This window comes from Notolabrus celidotus, chromosome 15, assembly GCF_009762535.1.
Source record: "Notolabrus celidotus isolate fNotCel1 chromosome 15, fNotCel1.pri, whole genome shotgun sequence".
NCBI lineage: Eukaryota > Metazoa > Chordata > Actinopteri > Labriformes > Labridae > Notolabrus > Notolabrus celidotus.
Genome location: NC_048286.1, coordinates 29,751,909 through 29,774,464, shown reverse-complemented (window position 1 = coordinate 29,774,464; position 22,556 = coordinate 29,751,909). Strand labels below are relative to the sequence as shown.

Here is a 22,556-nt window from a genome sequence, read left to right as displayed (position 1 = left end):
TCCTGCTCCAACACACACACACACACACACACACACACCACACACACACACACACACACACACACACACACACACACACACCACACACACACACACACACACACAGCAAGTGTGCTGCAGATGAAACCGCTCACTCAATACAATAAAAACCAAACCCTTCACTTCTCACCCTGGTGCAGCGTTTGGCCCCTCTAACAAATCCAGATACCTCAATGCACACACACACACATCAGCACACACATGCAGGATAAAGGGAGAAGAGGAAGCTGGTCTGTCACCAAACAAACAAACCATCTCTCTCCTACAGAGCTGTATAAGAGCAGCCGCACAGCAGGGCGCTCCAGAGGTGTGAAAATGGAAATCAATGGGGACTGACCCGCATAATGTGTTTCCCAATGGATGTGTGAGGGAGGCGTGGGTGACTGATGTGAGTTAAGATACGGCATCATGCCTCAAACTGAAGAGCTCTCTGACCTTCACCCATGAACCGCTTTTAAGGTTAAATCACATATTGAAGTCTAGATGACATCATTTAGACTGGTGCATGTAATCCATGCTTGTGGTCCAGGTAGGCTGGGCTCCAGGCTTGATTCAAAGGTGGTTGGTAAACATAAAATACTCAAAAGGCTTTTTGCATCTCACCACACACAGTTATCTCCCATCTCTTAGTAACAGTTTAGATAATGAGAATCAATATGAGATGAATTACACCTCTAAAATTACAAATGGGCAGTTTTTGTGCAAAGTCATTAGTTTAAAGTTTTTTTAGTCAGGATACATGTTTCAGGTATAAACTCTTTCAAAGATATAAGATCCAATATTTGAGATTAATTTGAGATTAAAACCAGGGAGTCATTTCTGGCACGTAAACATTTTTGGCAGGATGAACTGTTGAAGTTAAGAAACTTCTAAATGTATCTCAAAATCATATTTAAAACAAGACTCTGGTTTAGGTACTGTACGATGTAAGCTAGTTTGACATGATGCTCATTTCAGTTTGCATGCAGGCACTGATACACCCCTAAAACTTTACCCCTGAACCATTCCACCTTAGTTTAATATTTGATGAATGAGAATGTTCATATTTTGTTGCTCACACAGATTAAGATAGCTGTCTTGATGTCTTCTTCTTCATTATAACTCTTCTTTTGATATGCATATTGCATGTTTAGGCATGTATCACATGAATAGAGGGTTCTCCATACATCAGTAGTTGGGATTAAATCAATCACAGCACCCAACATGTGAATGGTCAGCATTCTCATCGTAAAATGAAACTAAGATTAGATGGTGAAGCCTTATATTTTAAATGGGACTTCGTTTTCACTCTCACAACTAGGGAAAAGTGACTTTTACTGGACGAGTTAGTGCTTCAACATCAACAAAAAAAAAAGTGTATCTCACTCCTTCAATAAAGCATCTGTTGGCCCAATGCCAGTATGTTTAAGCCTTCATATTCTCCCTTCTGTTCACTGTTTCTTTGAAGTCGTGGTGTAAGGAATAGGACTGAGCTGCAGCAGCGTCAAATCTTACCTTCCATAACCTGCAGGGCAGAAGCCATCCAGCTCAGCAGGATGAGATGCAGGGCACGAGACCACCTGAGGAGACGCAGCAATCACATGATATGGCGTTAAATGAAGTGTCTTTAACATATAACATTTATAAGGAATGTTAGAGGTCGTAGCTTTAGTGGAAGTATTTTCGACTTAAAGGGGTTTTGATGGAACCCTATTTACGCAAAGATAAGATGCGCAAAAAGAAATGTGTCTGCATCACAGGTCGATCATCTCTGAGGTGTAAGCGACCTGGAGGTATGCTGAAGTCAATTTACAGCCTCTCTGTTATTTCATTTGGTGAAAATGTGATATTTAATAACTTACCCTTGAAACATTTTAGTGCGTAAAGGAATAAAAATCCAGGTTTGAAAGTGAACCCAACGCGCGTGTGTAGGTGATGGAATTCCGGCAAACTCCGCGGTCCCTCTGCCTCCGTGTGCAGACCTGAAGTCACACTGCTCTCTCTCTCTCTCTCTCTCTCTCTCTCTCTCTCTCTCTCTCTCTCTCTCTCTCTCTCTCTCTCTCTCTCTCTCTCTCTCTCTCTCTCTCTCTCTCTCTCTCTCTCTCTCAGTACAAAGCCTCTCTCAGTTCAGAGCTGAGTGACTCTCAGACCCACGAAGTTGGGTAATTTGACTCTTTTGAAGGAAAAAAAAAACCTCTCCCCTCACTCACTCAGTGGACCCCTCTCCTGACCTACTGCTTAGAGTTAGGCCAGTTATTTCACCAATGATGACATGATTCCCAAAAATGTTTTTATACGCCCATTAAGTCTGGGAATGTCCGAATTATCATTTCCTTTCCAAATAAGTTGTTATGGATTGATGATGCCTGGTATGTGGCATTGGGTTTAATATTGCTGTAAGGACCCTACTTGCATCCTGAACTGCTCCAGGGGCGAGTCCAGACTGTTTTGGGATGGCACAACTGAGGCACTGACTAATGTGGGGGCATTAACTACATATGTATTTGTTTGTGTGTGTGTGTGTGTGTGTGTGTGTGTGTGTGTGTGTGTATGTGTGTGTGTTATTTATTTACCAGTTCTGTCTACTTCCTCTTTAATCGTTAGCATATAAGTATTGCAGATGTTGAACTCTCATGTACTGCATTTCTTTGTACAACAACTGGAAGCCTTACAAATATTCCATGCAAGCATTTTTAAGGATTTTAAGTTAATAGTTTAGCATTTTAATTTATCAAAAGTAGTACATCATAAATGTTCTGCACAGAAAGGTTTCTACAGCTACAATCAGCCCTGTTTCTGATTCAGCAGATAGCCTGTCATTCTTCTGAAATATAGGGTGGCACCCAGGCTGACAGGTTGTAGGGGGCGTGTTGGGCCGCCCCATGCCACGCCCTGGAAACACCCCTGGATTGCCTATCATTGATGTGAAACAGACCTATGAAAGTGAACTGTGGCTGAAACACCTGAGTGAACTGAGCTACACAAAAGTAACCCAGCATCCACCTTCTCAGTTATTAGGAGGGATACTGTGTCAGTTCTTCATATATTGTTCCTTAAAGAGTTACATAGTCTAGTCATTTTAAATAACATTGGTATGACAAGAGATTTTATTGTCTTTTAAGCATTGTTGTATTTTACTGTTATATATGATGGATGTGTTGTAGATGTTAAATGTTGTATGGTTGTTGTATGGTAAGCTATAAATGAATTGCCCTGCTTGGGATCAATAAAGTTGTCTGAATCTGAATCTGAAGATTTGGTAACATTTTCCATCCAGAAAAAGTGAATTGAATCAAGCAAAGTCATATTTTAAGATACAAAGTTTTAGAAAAGGTGAGGATGATGGTGGCTCATTTAAGTAGATTTCACACATTCAAAACTTAAAAGACATTATCAGAAATATGAACATGAAGAAATAAACTAAGAAGCATATTTTATAGTAAATTGGTGTGTTTTTTTTTAATTACTGTTGAATTAAATTCAAATGTTGTTTTATTGTGTAGTGTATCAATAGGCGGCTATTTTATCGCTTTATGTTAATACTTATATTCTTTAAAATAATTTATTAACAATGAAAACAATTCCTAAATCTGAGATAAATAGTTTTGATCAAAAATTTAACTATAAAAAAATATTTTGAAACTAACCAGAGCTGACCAGTGCAGTCCAGTAAAAGTAAAACTTTTTTCTTTTTAGGTTTAACGATGTTACAACAACAAAAAAATCAAAGTCTGATATTTTGTGATTTTTCCAAAAACTCATTTTTAAATGAGGCAGAACTTTAGACTAGTGTTTATGAGTTTCCTGAAAAGACATATGACCTTCTCCAATTCGAATTCAATAACTTTAATGAATCTCAAATAAACCTGAGTTCACTCCAAGTGCCTACCTTCAGTCAAAACAATGTTTTTATGTAGTAAATGAAAGTTTACTCAGGCTGACACACCTTGGTTCAAAAGAGCAGATCACATTTAAAGGCAGTCACCTGATAGCAATTATAGGATTAAGCATTGAGGCCTCAGGCTATTAGTCTAACATTATTACCAAAAAACAATAAAAATAGGAAGAAGAAAGGGAAAAGGATGTCTGTTTTTCTCTTAACATCTCATTATCTTGAATATAATTAAAGTTTATTGATTTTATTCAACATTTCCCAGCAGACAGAGACCGTACCACTGCTCCAGCTAAAGTCAGATTTTCTTCCTGGAGTCAGAGCCACAGGGGTCGACTGGGTCAGAGGGTGTCTCAGTAAAATCATCCATGTTGTGATGTTAACACCCCACTATTATCAGATGCTGGAATGATAATGGCTCTGAGAGAAAGAAAAGTTATCCTCCCTTTCCTCCTGATCCCCCCCTCATCCTCTGTCCCTCTTCGTCTTCTCTGACCACATTCCCTTCCTTAAGCCGCTCATGTTTTCACTCTTCAGCTCTTCCCTCAGATCTCACTCTCAGATAGGCGGTTTCTCCTAAAAAAGAAGAAGATGCTGTTTGACCGAGGCTTCAGATGTTCTGGAAAGGTCACCTGAAGCTGTGGGAAGCTGTGGCTGAGATCAGCTCCACTGATAACGAGCTGTTTGTTGGGATAGAATACTCGGGAGAAAAGATCAGTTAGCCAACGGAATATGGACAGAATAAAACCTGATTAAGTTCAGGGATTTATTATACAAGGATACCAAAATTAATGTTAAAAAAAAGGTCTACAGCAATACAGGCAGCTCTGCTGGGCTGCACTGTACAGCCATGATCAGAGCTATATGCTTAAGTCAGCATTACTATTGTGCTACAAAAACAATGCTGCAAGTTACTTATAAAATGTTAACCATGTTTACTTTTGTAGTTTAGCGTGTGAGCTTGTAAACATTTCACAAAAGGCATTAGTGCAAGAGAATATGCATGTGCAAATTTTGTTGGTATCTGATTATTAAAAAAAGTACTGATGTAAATTGAAATGCTGAAATTTCACGAGTTACTTTTGTTTAGTTTTGTATTTTATTTGTGTTGGGATCTGTCATTGATTTCCTGTTTTATTTTGTAGTTTCACCTTGTGCCTTATGTCTTGTTTCCTCCCTGTCTACATTCTGTATTAGTGAAATATCCTTACGTTTTCTTTGTGTCGTTCATTAATGATCAATGTCTTGTTTTTGTATTCCTTGTGTGTGTGCGTATATTTTCAATTGTGTTTCTCTGTCAGGTCTATTGTGTTTCCTGTTTTATTTTGTAGTTCTTGATCCCTGTGTGTTTGGTTTGGTTTTACTTCCTGTCCTCTCTTTTGATTACACTCATTGGTTTCACCTGTGTCCTCTGTCCACACCTGTTGCTCGTTACCTAGTGTGTGTTTAGTCTCTGTGTAAAAGACTGGATGACTCGTTATGACATTTTGAGGAAGATGTTATTGAGGCATGATCACTGGAGGACAAAGTGTCGTACTGCCTTTGCTTTTGACCCTGTGGAGGTGGTGGCTGACAGGATAATAATGGCCAAGCTGTCGTCTCTAATAAACATTTCTTTTCTATATATTTTCTTGTTGAAATTCTTGTACTGTACACCTTCTTGTTTGCTGCTGCAACTCCGTGAATTTTCCCGTTGCGGGATGAACAAAGGAGTACCTTATCTTATCTTATCTTATCTTAAATCTGGACTCATGTTTTGTGGTCTGGTTATCATTGTAATTGCTAATTCTTATACCTGTGTGTGCAAGGATATGTATTGACTCTTACTTGTCTTGTACCAAAATTAAGTCTGTCACATTGGGTGAAAACAAAGGAGGAGGACCAAAGTGCAGAGATGAACATGTATTAAACAAAAGAACAAAACCCAAAGGTCCACCAAAAAACTTCAAAAGTCCAAAAAGCTAAATCCAAAAAAGCTCTAACTGAAAACTCAGGGAAGACTGAAAGCATGAAGATGCAGGGAACACAAGAGATGATGTAATGTTGTGTTCATACTACTGTAGACATCCATTGCTCACTTTACTCACGAACAACTTGAGATGAAGGCTGAAACCAGAATATCATCTAGAGTAACAGTTTGTACCGACAACACAGTGAACAGCCCAATCACATCAGTTACCACCACATCACATTAATTTAATTACAAAAATGATGGAAATAAGTGAAATGCTCCATAAAATAATGTTGCATAACATTATTGTTTTGTGGAGTAATCGCATAAATGTAACTTTTATGTGAAATTTTAAAGTGACTTGGGATTTTTTTGAGCAAACAATGAGGCTATTGACATGTTAAATCCATATTTCAGGATTTTAAATCAAGAATGAAAGTAAAATTATTAAATTATACACTTTCTATTGATGGTTTCCAAAAATGAAAGCATTGTTTGTGACTGGTTGGTACAAGAATGGCTCCCATGTCTGAAAAAAAAAAAGATAATATTAAAAAGGATTTATGCCCGGGTTGAAAAAAAAATATTTTTGGGGAGGATTGTGTTGAGATTTTCTCTACATAAATTCTTTGAAAATTGTAAACTGGGAATGGTACTTAAAACATTAATCATTTCATCATTTGACCACCTCGAGGTTTTTGCTCCATTTTTCAACTCCAAAGGGTTTTTTTGGAACATATCCAGAATTGCATTCTGAGAGTGTGACATGCAAATGTTTCATGTGTGAGTGTCCCATTCTGTTCTTTATTTGATAGTTGTGACGTCTGGTTTGGTTGTATCATCAGCCATGTGTTTACTCTGCAGACCTTTTACAAAATCTACCTTGCTGTTCTACCAGTTTCAAACAGTGTGCATTGTTTTAATGAAGCCTTGCTGCATCCTCTTGTCATAACTCCAAGCTCCTCCAAGGGGTGCCACAGTTTGGGAATCAGTTACAGTATTTATTTTGTTGTTTGTTCCCTTCCTGACCAATGTGAGCTATTTGAATGAGCAAAAATATGACATCCCTCATGCAAGAGGATTTCTGAAGGCTGCACTTCTATGCGACTCATCTTGACTCAGCAAGATGGTAAAAATGTTGAATAAACTTTGGATGGTAGAACCTCCCACATTTGCAGAAAGGCATCCTCAGTAAACCTTCATTTTGCTGTCTTGTTTTTCGCCAGCTGTGTGATTATTTTTTTTATCACTTTACAATTGTGGTGGCTTTTGTTTGTGTGCATCCATGCACAACACAAAACTCCCATTGGGAAAACAATAAAGTTAGGTTCAGACACAATAAAACAGGCTGTACTCTCAAAGAGGGGATCACAGACAGTACACAGTGTAGCAGAGTTGTAGTTCAGACAGCGATCAGAGCAGCAGACCAGGATGGTTGTTGTTGTTCTGTGCGTGCTGACCCAGCTAACAACTGTGGGGGACAAACAGGAAGCCATTTATCCAAGGCCAAGTTCCCCTGAAAGCTTCCTGCTGCAGCTCCAAGATTTCCTTTGTTCTTTTGCAAAGCAGGAGACAATGATGATTTAAGAATTAATTTGATTTTTGGAAACAGAACGTGGCCCGGTTATGTAAGAGGTGACGACAACTCAGCTCTCATGTAGGTCAGACAGAAAACAAATCCATCTGACAAGAATGCATCACCTCGTGGGTGTCCGTTACATGAATCAATGAGTATCAATATCAAGTGTTATTAGATGTATTGAAAAAGAAACAAAAGGAGGATTTTGATGCATTGGAATGGAGCAATAATGTTATACAAAAGTGATGAGATGGAAAGAGGGCAATCAGAGAAATCACAGAGCCTCATTTCCCTTCTGTGCTCACTTCCTGGTGAGACGTTTCCTAACTTGTGTCTGTGACTGTCTGCGTGTCATGCTATGGGAGTTTCCATTTAAGTTTGACCAAACACTTCATATTGTTAGTGAGTTCATCATATGGGGCGGAATTTAAAATCAAAAATAGTCTCTTTTGCTGCAACAGGGACGGACGGTGTGTGCAAACTTCTGGTGATTTTTTTCAGCAGTAACAGAAATGATGTTTTCAGTAACAAAGACAGAAGTAGGTTAAGTACTTAACTGCGTATTACTCATGAAGTTGCAGAGATTAAGTTTGAATTTGAGTGTTATATATATATATATTGATGAATGTATGTGACTCAGAAGACAGGTGTTTGTTTTCTGTTTCCAACAACTGTTTGAGGATATTTGTTCAGTTTTCCAGCTCATCTTGAAGAAGGATTTACTTCTCCTTCCTTACCCAAGTACTGTAACACAATTTGACCTTTCTCTCATAAGGTTTCTGCCTGTTAAAAAGAAGTTTTTCCTTGCCACTGTAACTAGCTAAATACTGCGATGTGCAATGCTCATGATGGATTAAGGTGGGGTCAGACTGAGTCTTACCCTGTCTTGAAGTTGGGTCTCTGTTCATAATTTGACATAGAGTGGTCTAGACCTCCTCTGTTTGTAAAAGCGTCTTGAGATAACGTTTGTTGTGATTTGGCGCTATACAAATAAAGATTGATTGATTGATTGATAGATAAGAAAACAACTCCTGGGATCAGGTGTTTTTCTTTACTAAAGGAGGTAACCTCAAAGTAACAGTAACATCCATTGCTACCTTGGTTATAAGGCCTTCTTGGTGGGATATTATGTCATTTGGAGGAAAAATAGCAGTAAGCCGTTTGATGTATTCTGTCATAAAATGCTTTCTAAATCAACATGGCCTATTAAGGACATATACATTTGTGTTTTTCCACCTAAGTGCAAATCTCTTGTTACTACTTTAAGAGACTTTTATGCCAACTTTTATCATAATGGCCCAGGAGCAGATGTCCTTAAATTACAAATTAACTAAGGGCCTGTGTCCACTGACAACATGTTTTGTTTTGGCAGTGTGGATTTTCTGTTCAAAACCAGCGCAGGTCAGCTTTTTCAACACACAAAACATCCTTGGCAACAAGTGTTTTTTGGTCCACACAGAGGGGGAACTAACCCCTCTGGTTTCTTGTATAACTACAATGCCCGAGCTAATGCTAACGTCGGGACACGATTCAATATTTTTTTAAATCTTTGTATATTTTCCTCGAATAGCAGCACATTTTAACCATACTGAGCAATTTCAAACAGATTGATGGTTATGGTGAGAAGAACTCTGAAATGGCCCATGGGAGGTCCAAATGGTGTTAATGGACACAGGCCTTAAATTAAGAAAACTACTCCAACTAAGGTAACACAATGTCAAACTCAACATTTTTAATTTAATGAAATACTTGCAACTGTGAAATACTGTTTTGGAGTTATTGGCATTGGATCATCAACCAGTCAGCGTGTTGGATTTTATCCTCTGAATAAATTGTCAGCACACTTAATTTAGGTTTGTTCCCTTTTTTGATTCTACTACCTTTTCCCACATATACCTGTATACACAGTCTCATAGAGTCAGTCCTTTCTGAGTCAGTGGAGCAACTATTTGGTGTAATTAAAGATACCAGAGTAATGCCTTTTATTGAAAGATTCTGCAACTTTCTGGACATGTTATATTTGATCTTCATCGTTCATCACTTCTGAAGGAATATCAAAAATAAGAAACAAATTGCCCCTTTGACTTTAGACTTCTTTGTGAGTTTGTTTATTGTCTTCTTTGTAAAACTATCACATGACACACTGTGAGCTAAAAAGCTGTGTATGCTGAACTTAAAATATTAAAATATAATACTACTATACAAGGTTTCATGTTGCTCAGCTTTCTTCTGACAGGCACACCAGCAGGTTACGAGCGGAGCTCAAACACATGCTCTAAATGATCCACTCAAACACAAAATAAAACTAAATACATCTGAGACACAAGTAAAACTTACTGAAATGCTAAAATGATTAAGATCAATTTACATTTTCACTTTCTCTTCCTTTTTGATCACACAAATGATATCTGTGACAACAGAAACAACTGAGTAAAATAAACTGTCAAAGACTTTCTGTGGATTACAATGTTGGCCCTGACACTTATCAACGGGCCTGATAGAGTGATATGACTCAAGAGTGATATATCTCTTAGACTCTTTCAGAAAACAGTGTGAAAGAAAGACTATCTGTGCATTAGTGCTACAGTGTTTGCATGTGTGAGTCAAGGTGGCCCTGAGGGAGACCCCTCTGTTCCACAACAACATGCACCAGACTCAGGCGAAGCTGCAGGTAGACCCCTCGTCCTTCTGAGCAAACATGATCCTCCCAAACGTGCTGTTTTTTCACCTGGGAGTGAAAGAGAGGTTTCTATTGCTTCCTCCATCCATCATCCAGATCCAAGTCCCCTAAAAGCCATGTCCTCCTCTTTCACTGCGGTCCAGCAGTCCAGTAGTGTTCCCTTCCAGTCCACTTGGAAATAATTAAGAACCCATTGGTGCTAGGAGTAGATGGTAATGACCTCCCGGCCTCCTCCGCGGACCAACAGGACACGGTCAAGGCCATCCATCAGGACTTCAAGGAACTCCATGTCTGACAGAAATATTCTGGTTAAGGTCACATTGTACATTACGGGGATAACATGCTGCTTTAAAAGTACTTTACTCTGTGTATTTGATGAAACAATTTCCTCTTCATGATAATGTACTGTGCACAGTGTAAACAGTGAACCACAGGTCAGTCTACAAACAGGACTATCTGATTCTTTAGACCTCAGCTGCCAGACTAACCAGAACTGAGAAAAGTGACATTATGCTCGTTTAAGCCTCTTAGACTTTCTCCCAATATCTTTTAGAATCAGACACATGACATTTGAAGATCTTACTGCTGAACTGTAAAGAGACTTATGGCCTCTCGTCATGCTGCACATTGAGCTTTTGGGCACATGTGTATCAGTATGCAGCCTCAGATCCTGAGGTAGAGGACATCTACGTGTTCTTGAGGTTGGCTGAAAACTAAGGGTGCTTGTCAAAGCCAGACGAGCTGAACGATCACTTTTAGATCTAACCCATTCTTTTGTATGATAGATTTTCCAGATTTCACTTGAGTAGCTGGGCGTACATTACTGCACTAAAAAAAAAAAGCAACATGGGTGTCTGTTTTATCAACATGTAGCTTCTATTATATGAATTCACGTTTAGGTGGTTTAGGGTTTAAAGAGTTTAGGTAGGAATCCCATCTGGCAAAGAAGAGCCATTACAGGGAGTTGGGAGAGATCGCCTGTGACTGGCCTAGTGGTCTAAGCGCCCCACGTATCGAGGCTATGGTGCTCGTCGCAGAGGTCCCTGTTTTGACTCCCGGCCGGTCGACAGTTTGCTGCATGTCTTCCCCCACTCTCTACTCCCCATGTTTCCTGTCTCTCTTCAGCTGTCCTGTCATTAAAGGGGAAAAAGCCCAAAAATATAACTTAAAAAAAATGAAAAAATAAGCTATCCATAATCATATTATACAAGTTATTGTGTCCCAAGACAATTAAGTCAGATCCTACCTTAGTAAATATGTTGAAGCAACCTTTACAAATGAAGTTGGACCCAAAAATTGCAAATAAGTAGGGGAGAACGGGGTTGGTTGGTTGGCACACTCATTATATCTCGCCACCAGAGGGCACTGTCTCTCAAATTGGGGTATGAACATTTCCAGAATTAGGATCAGAGCTCACCTACATAGTCTTCTCTGGAGTAAGACAGCTGAACTTGAGGTGAGATGACTTGTTGTGTTTTTCATGTCAAATTGTAAATATTCAGCTCCTCAGTATTTTCCTTCTAGGCTTTTAAACGATGGGTTTATAACAAAACAAGTGTTACCCTTACAACGTGTGAGGAGAAAGCTACGAGTTATATTTTTATTAGCTAGCTATCTAGTTGTTAGATGGTTGTTAGCCTTGATGCTAGCAAAAGAAATCTAGTTGGGGTTGGTCGTCACATTCTCTTTGGGGTTGGTTGTCACAGGCAACAACCAACCCCTATGTTGGCAAAATCATGCATGTTGAAATGAGTTGGAGTGCGCAGACCCTACATTTCCATCACTGTAACTCAGACAGTGACTGCATGTAGCCTAGTTGAGTAGGCCATTATTGTTAGGCCTACTTGTTTTGTTCTTTATGTTGTCATATAGGCTGGCCTAAAGATGTGTTTCCTGTCCCTTGCTCATTTTATGTTAAAATGCATTAAGTTATGTAGGCCTATCACATGTCAGTGCAATTAAACATTCAAATTTAGTTCGGCCTTCTTTAAAATATTTTTCCCATTAAAATACCATTGTGACAACCAACCCCATAGTGTGTGACAACCATCCCCGTGATGGGGTTGGTTGTCACAATGTGTCAGAGTGTCTTTGATAATTAATTGCCTCTTTGTTATAATTTGTTGGAAAATGAGAGGGATACACATTTCAAGCCAACACCTTAAGCTCCAATTTAATGTAGGAATGACAATTGAAAGATGTTTTGATGATGAGCAATCATCAAGACAGAAAAAAGTATGACAACCAACCCTATTCCCACCAATGATAACATCAATACTTTATGTTCACTCAACATATTTACAATTAGTTGATTCAACAAAATTGTGTCTTGCTCAATGAAAGCATTATGTTCTGGATTTGGGGATTTTATGGGATTGTACTTGTTTAATTTGCTGTGTTTTATTCTTTGAAACATTACTTTCAAAAAGTCTCTAGGTTAAGCTAACTGTCTGATAGCTGTTGGTTGATATTTTGTCTAAAGAGGAAATAGAGAAGTACTGATTTTCTCCCAACTCTTGGCAAGAAAGAAAAATGCTGAAGCAAACTGCTTCCTACAATCATCAACTTTTCTTGAACAGGTCATTAGCAGAGAAAGGATACAGTTCTCATGGCCTTTCTTGCTCCTTGGTGGTCCCGGCATGTTGAGAAGGACAAGCTCTGAGTTCTCTGATTTCTTGACCACCACTTCATTCAGCTTCACAGCTGTGTGCATCCTCCGCACGTTGGACTGGCTCCTACATCACGGCACAGAACAAATGTTATCTCCAATCTTTCTTTTTTTCCACACAATCAGAGGTGTTTTCAAAAACCTTCAATCAGTGATACACAGGAAGCACGACGGACGGGTGTGATCTGGGAAGCAGATTATCTCAGAGGCAGCAAAAAGACACATGCAGCATGAACATTCGTCATCATGCACTCATGCAGGCTGTGCTGGGGATCTACAGAAGCATGCAACACAGAGATGCCGGAGAGCGTTCATGCAAATGCAAACATAACAAAAGGTGAAAGTAACTTACAGATTCTCCCACTCGCTAGAGGAACAGAGGAAAAACAACGTAACCAGTATTAACATTATAATAAGGGAAGCAACCCCTGCCTGAGTTTATCAGATAGATTGATGAGTGAAGCAATCTTCAGTCAGTTCTTTCTTTCTTCTTCAAAACTGGGTGCTGAAGGAGTTAGATCTTAGAAAACAAGCTCTTTGCCACCAAGGCTGCTCACAGACTCTTGATACCTGCAACCATAAATCTAATTCCTGTGCTGATTGTAGATGAACAAGTGAAATACCAGAATATATAACACCAAAAAGCTGAAATGGCATAAACATTGGTAACAAAACAACCAATCCAACTTAACAGAGACATCACATTGTGTAGCATATTGTTAAAAATAAGACGTAATGTTTGATATGTGAGATCCTGTAGACAGAATCAGGGCGAGCATCTTTATGATCAACTTACGGTCTCATGTTGAACATGTCTTTCACCCCCATTCCCTCTCTGTGTCTGTTCCTCTCGTTGATCAGTTTGTCTTTAGTCCAGGTCATGTGGACTCTGTCTGGTGGGCCACCTGCTGCCTTTTCGTTGGTTGAATGAGACGCTGTGTTTCTGTCGTGGATCAGCTGGGCCTAAACAGAAACAGGTCATGAGTTGAAAACATAAAAAACTTCTCATAAGTGGTTCCCTGTGTTCAAACTTGATTTAACAGAAAATATTAACAACTACAAAGAAAAATCACAAACATGAACGTCATTGCAGAGATGTCATTTCTGAAGGACATGGTGATATGAGGAGGAGATCATCTGAAGATGAAACACTGAGATGTTGGAGTTATTTAGGCAGCGGTGAATAAAGACTTCTGTTGACAGCTCTGTCTGAGTCCATGCAGAAGTTAGGAATGGAGGAAGATGCATGACTGATGGCATGAGAAATGGAGGGGGACCAAATGACATCATTGTTGGCTACTACAGGCTGTTTGATTGCCATGGCTACCTCTTCCTCTGGTATGCATGGGGTGCTGAGGGAGGGGGACGATGACTTCTTCCTCTTTATGGAGCGACGCGACACATCTGTGATGCTCTGAATCTGAACACATGGTCCAGTAACAAAGCAAGGCCGGAGGAGGAGAAGTTCAAAAGTCAAGAGAGGTTGAAAAGGGGGGGATGATTCTTCACTTTTTTTCACTGGTTGGAGATAACTGCATTAAAGCAGTACAGCTTGGATATGACATTTGTGTTTTTATAAGTATGTCAGAGCTCTGAAATGCTTATGCAGTGCTGCAGACATTTTTATGATGTGGTTTCAAAATAAAATGTCCAAAGATGACAATTCCTGCAACAAAATATACCCACTCATCTAAGCACACATTTCTATTTTGAGTAAATTAGACATTGACTCATGCACACTGTCCTTGTCATGTAGGTGCAATGACTATTTCCACCTTACCTGTTTATTTTCACAGTGCATGTTTTATTGACAGTGTTAATATTGCGAGTGCGACATTACCTCTCGTTCTCTCTCTGTGCGGGACAGCTGCATCTGTTTTAACATCTTGGACCTCTGCTCCATAATCAGCGTCTTCTCGTATGTGAAGGCTGAGATGTCACTGTCATGCTGAAGAGAAACACACAACAATCTTCAGGTGCTGCTATTGAGAAACACAGTCCTAGTTGGTGTCATAATCTGCCCCAACACCTGGATCACCCCTCATTATTACAGCAAAAAGTCTCACCATCTCCACCACCTCCACCTGTGCATCCAGGCGCAGATGGTACAGAAACCTCTGGAGGTCTTTCTTCATCTGGATTGAGTTGTCGTCCATCTGGGCCACCGTGAAGATTCTCATCTTGCACTTCCTCCACACCTGTAGAGAGACAGGACTCATCAGTATCAGCTTCTAAAGAAACTTTTTTATGCTGTCTTTTTAGATTTCTGAGCACGAGGAGCTCTCAGAAAATAGTACGAAGCCCTGAGGTCCTGCAAAGGCGATATATTTGGTCTCTCACAGACACTTTTAAATTTGTAATTAGCAAAATAAATGCATGAACACAGAAAGTAGTAATTTAGCTAACTGTGTGTCATACTACACCATGAAAACCAATACATTTAATAAGCATAGCATGGTGAGCCACTCTACTGCAGATCTGTATCATCACAAAGTGTTGGAAAATACATTTAAAGGCTCTCTTAAACTTACTACATAGATAAACAGATCTTTAACTAAGAAAAAAAGAGTGTGATCTTAGTTAGAGTTTATCACAAGTCAACACAACATGAGGCACACTCCTCAACACTGCCCAGCAGAGGGCGCTCATGTTAGAATCAAAATAAAAGCCTCAGTGTAATGCTCTGAAAAATACATTCAAAAGAGTATTCACAAAATCAGAAGGGCAAATAATGGCTGCACTAGAAAAGTTAATAACTTGTGAGCACAAGATAGAAGAATCACCTGATGGGACCGCAGGGGTGAACTGTGTGAAAAAAACTTGCTCTGGTTAATAAACTGCACTAAGAGAAGTTGATTTCAAAGCAGAACAAGAGCTTTTTAAGAGCAAGGGATGCCACAGGTTTGGAGTATCAATGTCTGTTCCGTGAAAGGCTGTTTAATCACGTTTAAAGCATTTAACACACTGAGAGGAAACAAAATAAAAAATTTAAAAGACTGTCAGAGAAAGGTAAAGTTAAGGAGTGAGATTTCCTTTAACCTTACATATTAAAACTGTCATAAATACAGCTAATTTGAGAAGACAGTTTGATGTTTCTGATAAGTACAACAAACTATTTAAAGAAAATGAATAGTGAGTTTTTTCAATAATGAATGTTAATATTTATAACATAATGACTGTAGGAGCCGTGAAGGATTTGAGTGTTTATAGTCTCTTATTTTGAGGTTTAGTGTTGGTTATTGTTTGTATATTTTTTGTGGTGCTATTTTTGTTGTTTGTTTACGGTATGGTTTATTGTGGGGTCAGTTAATTAGGTTATTTATGGGTCATGTATTAGGGGGGGTATTCAGTTCATTTAGGCCACCTGTTTTCTTTTGTTTGGAGTGGAAGAGCGTGGGTAAGCTTGGTCTCTGTACTTTTTGTGCTATTTTTCACTATTTTTGTGCACTTTATCGTGAGTTGATTCTCCTTTTTCATTAATAAAAGGTTACTTTTTTGAACATCAGTGATTTTTTGCTTTTAGTGCATCAGACACTTAACTGGGCCCAACCTCAGCCTCTCAGTGGCTTTTGGCTCTCTGTAGTCGCTACAATGACTTCTACTTCTTAGTGAAACTCGTCTTCTTTTTCCACATCTTTGTCTATTTTATAATGAAATCTAAATTATGTTGAAATGAATGTCCTTGTGAGACACTTATGATTGAGTGAATACAGGAAATGTGAAGGCAAGACCGCTCAGAAACCTTGTGTTGGCTGAGAAGGAACGGCAGCAGCATGAGCAGTCCACCATCGTGTACGATCCACCACACGTCAATGGTTCCCTCCTTCAGACGATCCTGGTTTCCAGGGAATTTGTCGATGTTCTTTGCAACCAGCAGAGCCTGATGAGCTGCCGTCGTCTCTCTCACCGTCTCTGCAAAAGGACAGGATGAGACGGAGTCAAGTCAAGTCAAGTTTATTTATACACAGCACATTTAGAAGGAAAGTGCTTTTCAAAAAATAAAAGGTACAACAAGAAAACAACAACACACAAGACATCATAAAGTAAAATCTGCTGTCATAATGATCTCATCTTGAAAGGAAAGACAAAAAGAAGAGACAGGTCTTAAGAGACAGACAGGTCTTTAACAATGAATGCGAAGAGTTTCTGTGTAAGAGCTGCTGGTCACTTTCAAGTCACCAAATATCAGTCTCAATTATCTTAAAGTCTGTGTCTCCCTCTGCTGTAACTCAGACTTTCTCCTTATCATTCAGAACAATCGCCAAACAGAAAACAAACCTGCTCACTGAGATCAATGAACATGCATACTAGAAAATGATGTGATATCTCTTAAAAAAGATGGTTTGGCTAAACTTTGCACACACAAAGACACGCCTCTGTATTTTACCTATAAAGTTTCTTCTTGCTAAGGAGTCCCTGGCATGTTTCCAGCCTACAGGCCACGCCATCAGGACAGCGTTGTGTTTCATTCCTCCAAGTCCAGCAGACTGGATGAGAAGAGAGAAACCATCTCGCAGGTTGGATGACACTACCACATGGGAGAAACCCTTCATCTTCTCTGCCACCATGGCTGCTTTTAAGTTCTGCAAGAGAAAAGATGGTGAGAGGAGGATTAACGGTCTGGATCAGTTAGAGGTGATGCTGTTTACTTTCTACGTAATGTGTTAGCAGCTCCAGAGGCAGAGCAGTCAGCTGGTCATGTTGACAAACCTGCTCTCCAGCCTTGATATCCTTCCCTCGGGTCATGTAGGTTCCCTCGAGCACCGAACACACAATGGTTAGTCCCTTTCCTGCTTTCAGCTGCGTGGTGAAGGAGAGGAGACGAGGGTGTTTCACAGCCAGGTCTGAGTCCAGCTTACACAACACCAGCAGCTGAGGCCTGAAGAGAGGGACAGTGTTTATATTAGGACACAAGAAATTAAGTGAACGTATGAGTGCAAGTGAGACACCATGGATACTTGGACTGTTGATTAGGGTTGCAAACTTCTGTGAATTTTCAAAGTTGGAAACTTCCAATGGGAATAAATGGGAATTTATGGGAATAAACCTGGAATTTACTAAATTGAAGATTGGCTCTTAATAGGGAACTTAAATATAGTTGGGGAAAATATATTTTGGCATAATCCTGACTAGAAAAACCATGCATGTGATTGAGGAATAGCAATCTATGCTATTCCTCAATCACATGCACATAGCACACTGCTTACTGCAGGGCTAGTGAAACCATGCCCCCTACATGCACTGTGCATTCCTCCATCACATGCACAGATGATTTCTATTTTGGATGGATGTCTGCTTATAAAAAAACAAATATTCATGCTTGGATATGATACCTTTCCATTAAATTACCCTAAATTCCCAGTTAATTCCCATAAATTCACATGGAAAGTTTCCAATTTGGAATATTTCCAAAATTCCCCAGTTTAACTTTCCATGAAAATTTACCAGAAACTTTCCAATTTTCCACCCCTTTGCAGCCCTACTGTTGATTTTGTTACTGTTAGCAAGCTCATGGCAATGTGAGCAACCACTGGGTTAGCATGGGCTGCAGGTATTTTGGTGTTTATTAGACACATGCAGAATCAATGAGTGCGCCTCCCAGTTGAGAGGGGCGCGATGCACATTCATGCATGGAACACAGTGCTGTAACTTCATTGATAAGATTAGTCAGAATTTAATGTTATTAAATGACATGGGTTTTCTACACATCCTAAAGGTCCCATAGTTTGGAAGCAGACAGCTGTGCTCTTTATAATACATTATGATAAGGACTCAGACTCAGGTAATGGGGACCCCACTTGGACTCTACTCTGATTCTTCTCTGGTGATTTGAACTGGACTCTGATTTCAACACTGAGGACCAAAGTCTCAACTTTGACTCAAGATTTGCTGACTCAACTACAAGCTGCTGCCGAGGGAGGGAAGGTGGACTTGCAGTAAGGAGGTTTTAGGATCTAAACCTGCTACCTGCAAACTGTTTTTAAATTTGAGATTCTAATGCACTGTAATATATTTTAGCTGCTTAGAATAAGAAATGCAACTTGAAAACTAACTGACTTTATGTGTAAATGTGTGACAAATCTTGTGACTGAAGCAGATTTAGGTATTAATTCTCGTCTTAACATAATTCTTCAAATACATGTTGTAAAATCTGTCATGTCTGCCCTGGTTTTAACATTTCAATGGAAAAATGCTCACTGGGGTAATACTTCAATTTTTTGTGTGCAAATTCCTCAGGCTTCATTTTCAAATCAGAGCACATCATGTGGTAGCATGCTCACCTCCAGTTTTTGGTGTGCAGTGGTGCCTCCTCCAGCCTGATGAGAGCGTAGCGTGCTGCATTTAAGGACAGACCTCTGATCCCGTCTCCCCATTCCTTCACAGCTCTGCGAAAAAAAAGTTACAAAAGGAAAAGCTTCACTTCAAATATCAATGAAGGGATATTCAAATCCAGGCTTTAGTGGTGTAGAAGATGTGAGACCTCCTAACCTTTGGTATCACATCCCTGCAGCCACACATGATTCAAGGGTTTAAAGACACATGACTGAGCGTGGAGGTGGTGTAGCAGCCACAAGACAGTGAGGCTATCAGATGGTCTACTTATTCCACATCTAAAAAGGTGTTAAGAAGTATTATCTACCAAAATCTTAACCTGAAAGACTCACCCTCGGTACTCAATGTACTTGTAGATACAGCCGGCTATCAATATGGCAACCAGGGCGTAGTGCCAGGAGGAGATGAACATGAGAGAGAGACACAGACTCATCCCTAAGAAAGACAGTGTCCTACAGAAAACACATTAAGTGCATTATATTATCACAGGATTCACATCAACAGTTTAAACTGGCATACACTTCACTGGATTTATTCTGTTACCCAGTTCAAACTGTTCTCACCAGTGATAGAACTTAAAGCGAGGTCTCCAGTTGGGGGTCCGGAGGAGAGTCTGCACAGCACAGGCCAGGTTCACAAACAGATAGCACATGAGGAAAAACCTGAGCATTGAGGAGAGGGAGAGAGAACCGTCACACAGACTTGATGCAGGCTCTATAGAAGGTGAATTTTTCACAGTGTTTGACGTCATACATGGAGAGGATGGGAGCCACGGCATCCAGAGAAGCGATGAGGATTCCTATCTCACAGATCCCGACTGTGAGCAGCAGAGCCCAGGTCGGCTCACCGTTAGCTTTCCCATGACCGAAGACCTGTGAATGCCAGGCATGATGAGAGGTGGATTGTTACAGAGCTATGACATGCACATCTCTCCATATCTTCTTATTACATTTAACCCTCCTGTTACCCTCAAATGTACTAACATATTTTATCCTTGGGGTCAATTTGACCCCATCAATTTAAACCTCCAGAAACTGATTGTTACAGAGATTTATGTGTCAGGTACTTTATGTTTCTTTGTTGACTGCCTAAATAGCGTTTAAATAAAATATATTTCAAGCATAAACACAATTTAAAGAATTTAGAAGGACTTTATTTGTAAAACAGAACATCAAACTGCTGCAAGTTTGTCATGCTCTCGTCGACCCTGCCTTGTTTCTATGTTATCAAAACATATGACACAGGACACATCATTGAATGGCAGTTCGATCTCAGCTCCTGCAGTCACATGTGGAAGTGTCCTTGGTTATAGTGACCTCAATATCATCCAAAACAAATGCATGTAAAATGTTAATATTTCTTATGTTATACACAGCTAAAACAGCCTGGGGTCAAATATTTATTTTTTTTTACAGGAAATTGGAACATATCAACATTTTAATTTTACTTTTCCCAGTTGTCCCCATTACATTAGGAAAAGTCATGAAATATGAAGCCAAATATAATTATGTTAGTCCTTAATTTAGAGATGTTAAACATTGAATGGGTCCAATTGAACCCAAGGATAATAGGAGTGTTAAAGTAAAATACTAAGCCTTGTATTGAATCAATAACTTACTGTTTGTTGGCTTTTTGGTTTGACTTATACTGTAAGGCAGCACTTTAAGAATGAACCTAACAGAGCACAGTCATAAGCCAAAGTAAAATCTGTGCCTGACAAATGTTTGTCTATAGCTCAAATGTCCCTCCTAAGAACAAATCAGTTTTTCTGAGTGAGTCTTATATTAATGTCAGTAATTTTAAGTATTTGATTTTCTGATGGTGTTTCACATTAAAATCCTTCCAGCAAAAAGAAAGAATCATGCCTTTCATCAAGCAGTGAATACAAAGCATCTCAATACACGAACACTGTCTCTGAGGAACTTTCTGTTTGTGTTGAATTTGGCGCCCCCTGTGGAAGCAGTACCTCTTACCTCTTTGCTGATTAAAAAAAGGGAAGATGCAATCTTTTACAATTTAAATTTGTTAGTCATCGTGGCTCTTTGTTGGATGACTGTAAAAAATTAAAAAGGGTTCTAAGGCAGTATGCAGATTGTCACTTTGCCTGACATCGATTACCCATCAGCAGTTTCCAACATTAAAAAGAACTATTTAGAAATAGTCTGTGTTTACGCTGATGGTCTCATGTGTTTTCATAGGACATATGGAAGCATGCTTATCCAAATCAGACACATTACTGGAACCACAAACACACGATGAACACTTACCTGTAAGAACGGGATGATGCCATCACGAGCGATCGCCTGTAACAGCCTGGGGGCGCCAGTGAGGCTCTGAAGCCCTGCCCCACAGCAGGAGAAAAATGAGCCAATCACGATCACCCAGGGTGAAGGCCAGGCCAGGACACCAATGACCGGAGTCTTCTTCACAGAGAAACCAAACCTGAAACAATCATAGGAAAGGCAGACTGTATTCAGTAAAGTAGAGTATTTTGTTTCATATACTGACAGCTAGAAGTTTTTATTCAGAATCTTTGAAATACTATAACCCCACATTTAGCCTACTTTGCACACTGTCAACCAAACACAACAATTCATAAAACAAGATGTCTGCCACATTTCTCATACAATAAGATTGAAGTGAATTAAAAATGCCCCCACTTGTCTCTCAGCACCACTCCTTCAATACAGGCTCCAAACATGACCACGCAGGAGATGTCTGACCAAGAAGTTAAGGTGGAAATATTTTTAAATCTGAGACATAATGACACACATACATCAAAATAAGAGTCACTCTTTCTGGTCTGCACCTACTGACCGAATACACACCCACATGCTTATAAGAGCCCATTCAGAAGCTTGTATTTGTTGTCGCATGCATTAGCTTAGTCTAAAAGATACAGATGAACGAGGTGGTGAGAATAGCCATGATGGTTCCAATGGGAATAGACCTCTGAGCATCTCTGAGATCACCAGACCTGTTAGAACCGGCCATTATACCTGAAAACACACAAACACAGGATCACACAAAGAAATAAAGATTTAGTAGTGTCTCCACATTTTTTAAATTGGGGTTGTATATATCCAGCTCGCACTGGGACGGTTTGCAGCTGATTGTGAAGCGGTGGGGATGGGGATCAGCACCTCCAAGTCTGAGGCCATGGTGCTCAGTCAGAAAGGGGTGGCTTGCCCTCTCTGGGTCGGGGGGGAGTCTGTGCCCCAGGCGGAAGAGTTTGAGTATCTCTGGGTCTTGTTCACGAGTGAGGGGAAAAGGGACAGGAGATTGACAGACGGATCGGGGCGGTGTCTGCAGTGATGCGGGCGCTGTACCGGTCTGTCATGGTGAAGAGAGAGCTGAGCCAGAAGGCAAAGCTCTCAGTTTACCGGTCAATCTACGTTCCGACCCTCGCCTATGGTCACGAGCTGTGGGTAGTGA

At 39.8% G+C, this 22,556-nt stretch overlaps 1 protein-coding gene across 2 annotated transcripts in view; it reads right to left on the bottom strand.

Annotated features, from left to right (window-relative positions):
* Positions 1 to 9,398: 9,398 nt before the first annotated feature.
* Positions 9,399 to 22,556, bottom strand: part of LOC117827014 (solute carrier family 12 member 7-like) — a 43,386-nt gene continuing 30,228 nt past the window's right edge. For both annotated transcript variants that reach the window (XM_034703461.1, XM_034703462.1), the window contains 16 exons: positions 22,022 to 22,120; positions 21,782 to 21,839; positions 21,389 to 21,563; positions 19,875 to 19,993; positions 19,685 to 19,783; positions 19,454 to 19,573; positions 19,070 to 19,174; positions 17,499 to 17,667; positions 17,176 to 17,371; positions 16,531 to 16,700; positions 14,855 to 14,986; positions 14,629 to 14,736; positions 13,585 to 13,751; positions 13,141 to 13,155; positions 12,722 to 12,855; positions 9,399 to 10,411 (listed from right to left, as the gene is read on the bottom strand). In XM_034703461.1, coding sequence (XP_034559352.1) covers positions 10,320 to 10,411; positions 12,722 to 12,855; positions 13,141 to 13,155; positions 13,585 to 13,751; positions 14,629 to 14,736; positions 14,855 to 14,986; positions 16,531 to 16,700; positions 17,176 to 17,371; positions 17,499 to 17,667; positions 19,070 to 19,174; positions 19,454 to 19,573; positions 19,685 to 19,783; positions 19,875 to 19,993; positions 21,389 to 21,563; positions 21,782 to 21,839; positions 22,022 to 22,120 — 1,958 coding nt within the window. In that variant the 3' untranslated portion in view covers positions 9,399 to 10,319. The remainder of the gene's footprint in view (positions 10,412 to 12,721; positions 12,856 to 13,140; positions 13,156 to 13,584; positions 13,752 to 14,628; positions 14,737 to 14,854; positions 14,987 to 16,530; positions 16,701 to 17,175; positions 17,372 to 17,498; positions 17,668 to 19,069; positions 19,175 to 19,453; positions 19,574 to 19,684; positions 19,784 to 19,874; positions 19,994 to 21,388; positions 21,564 to 21,781; positions 21,840 to 22,021; positions 22,121 to 22,556) is intronic.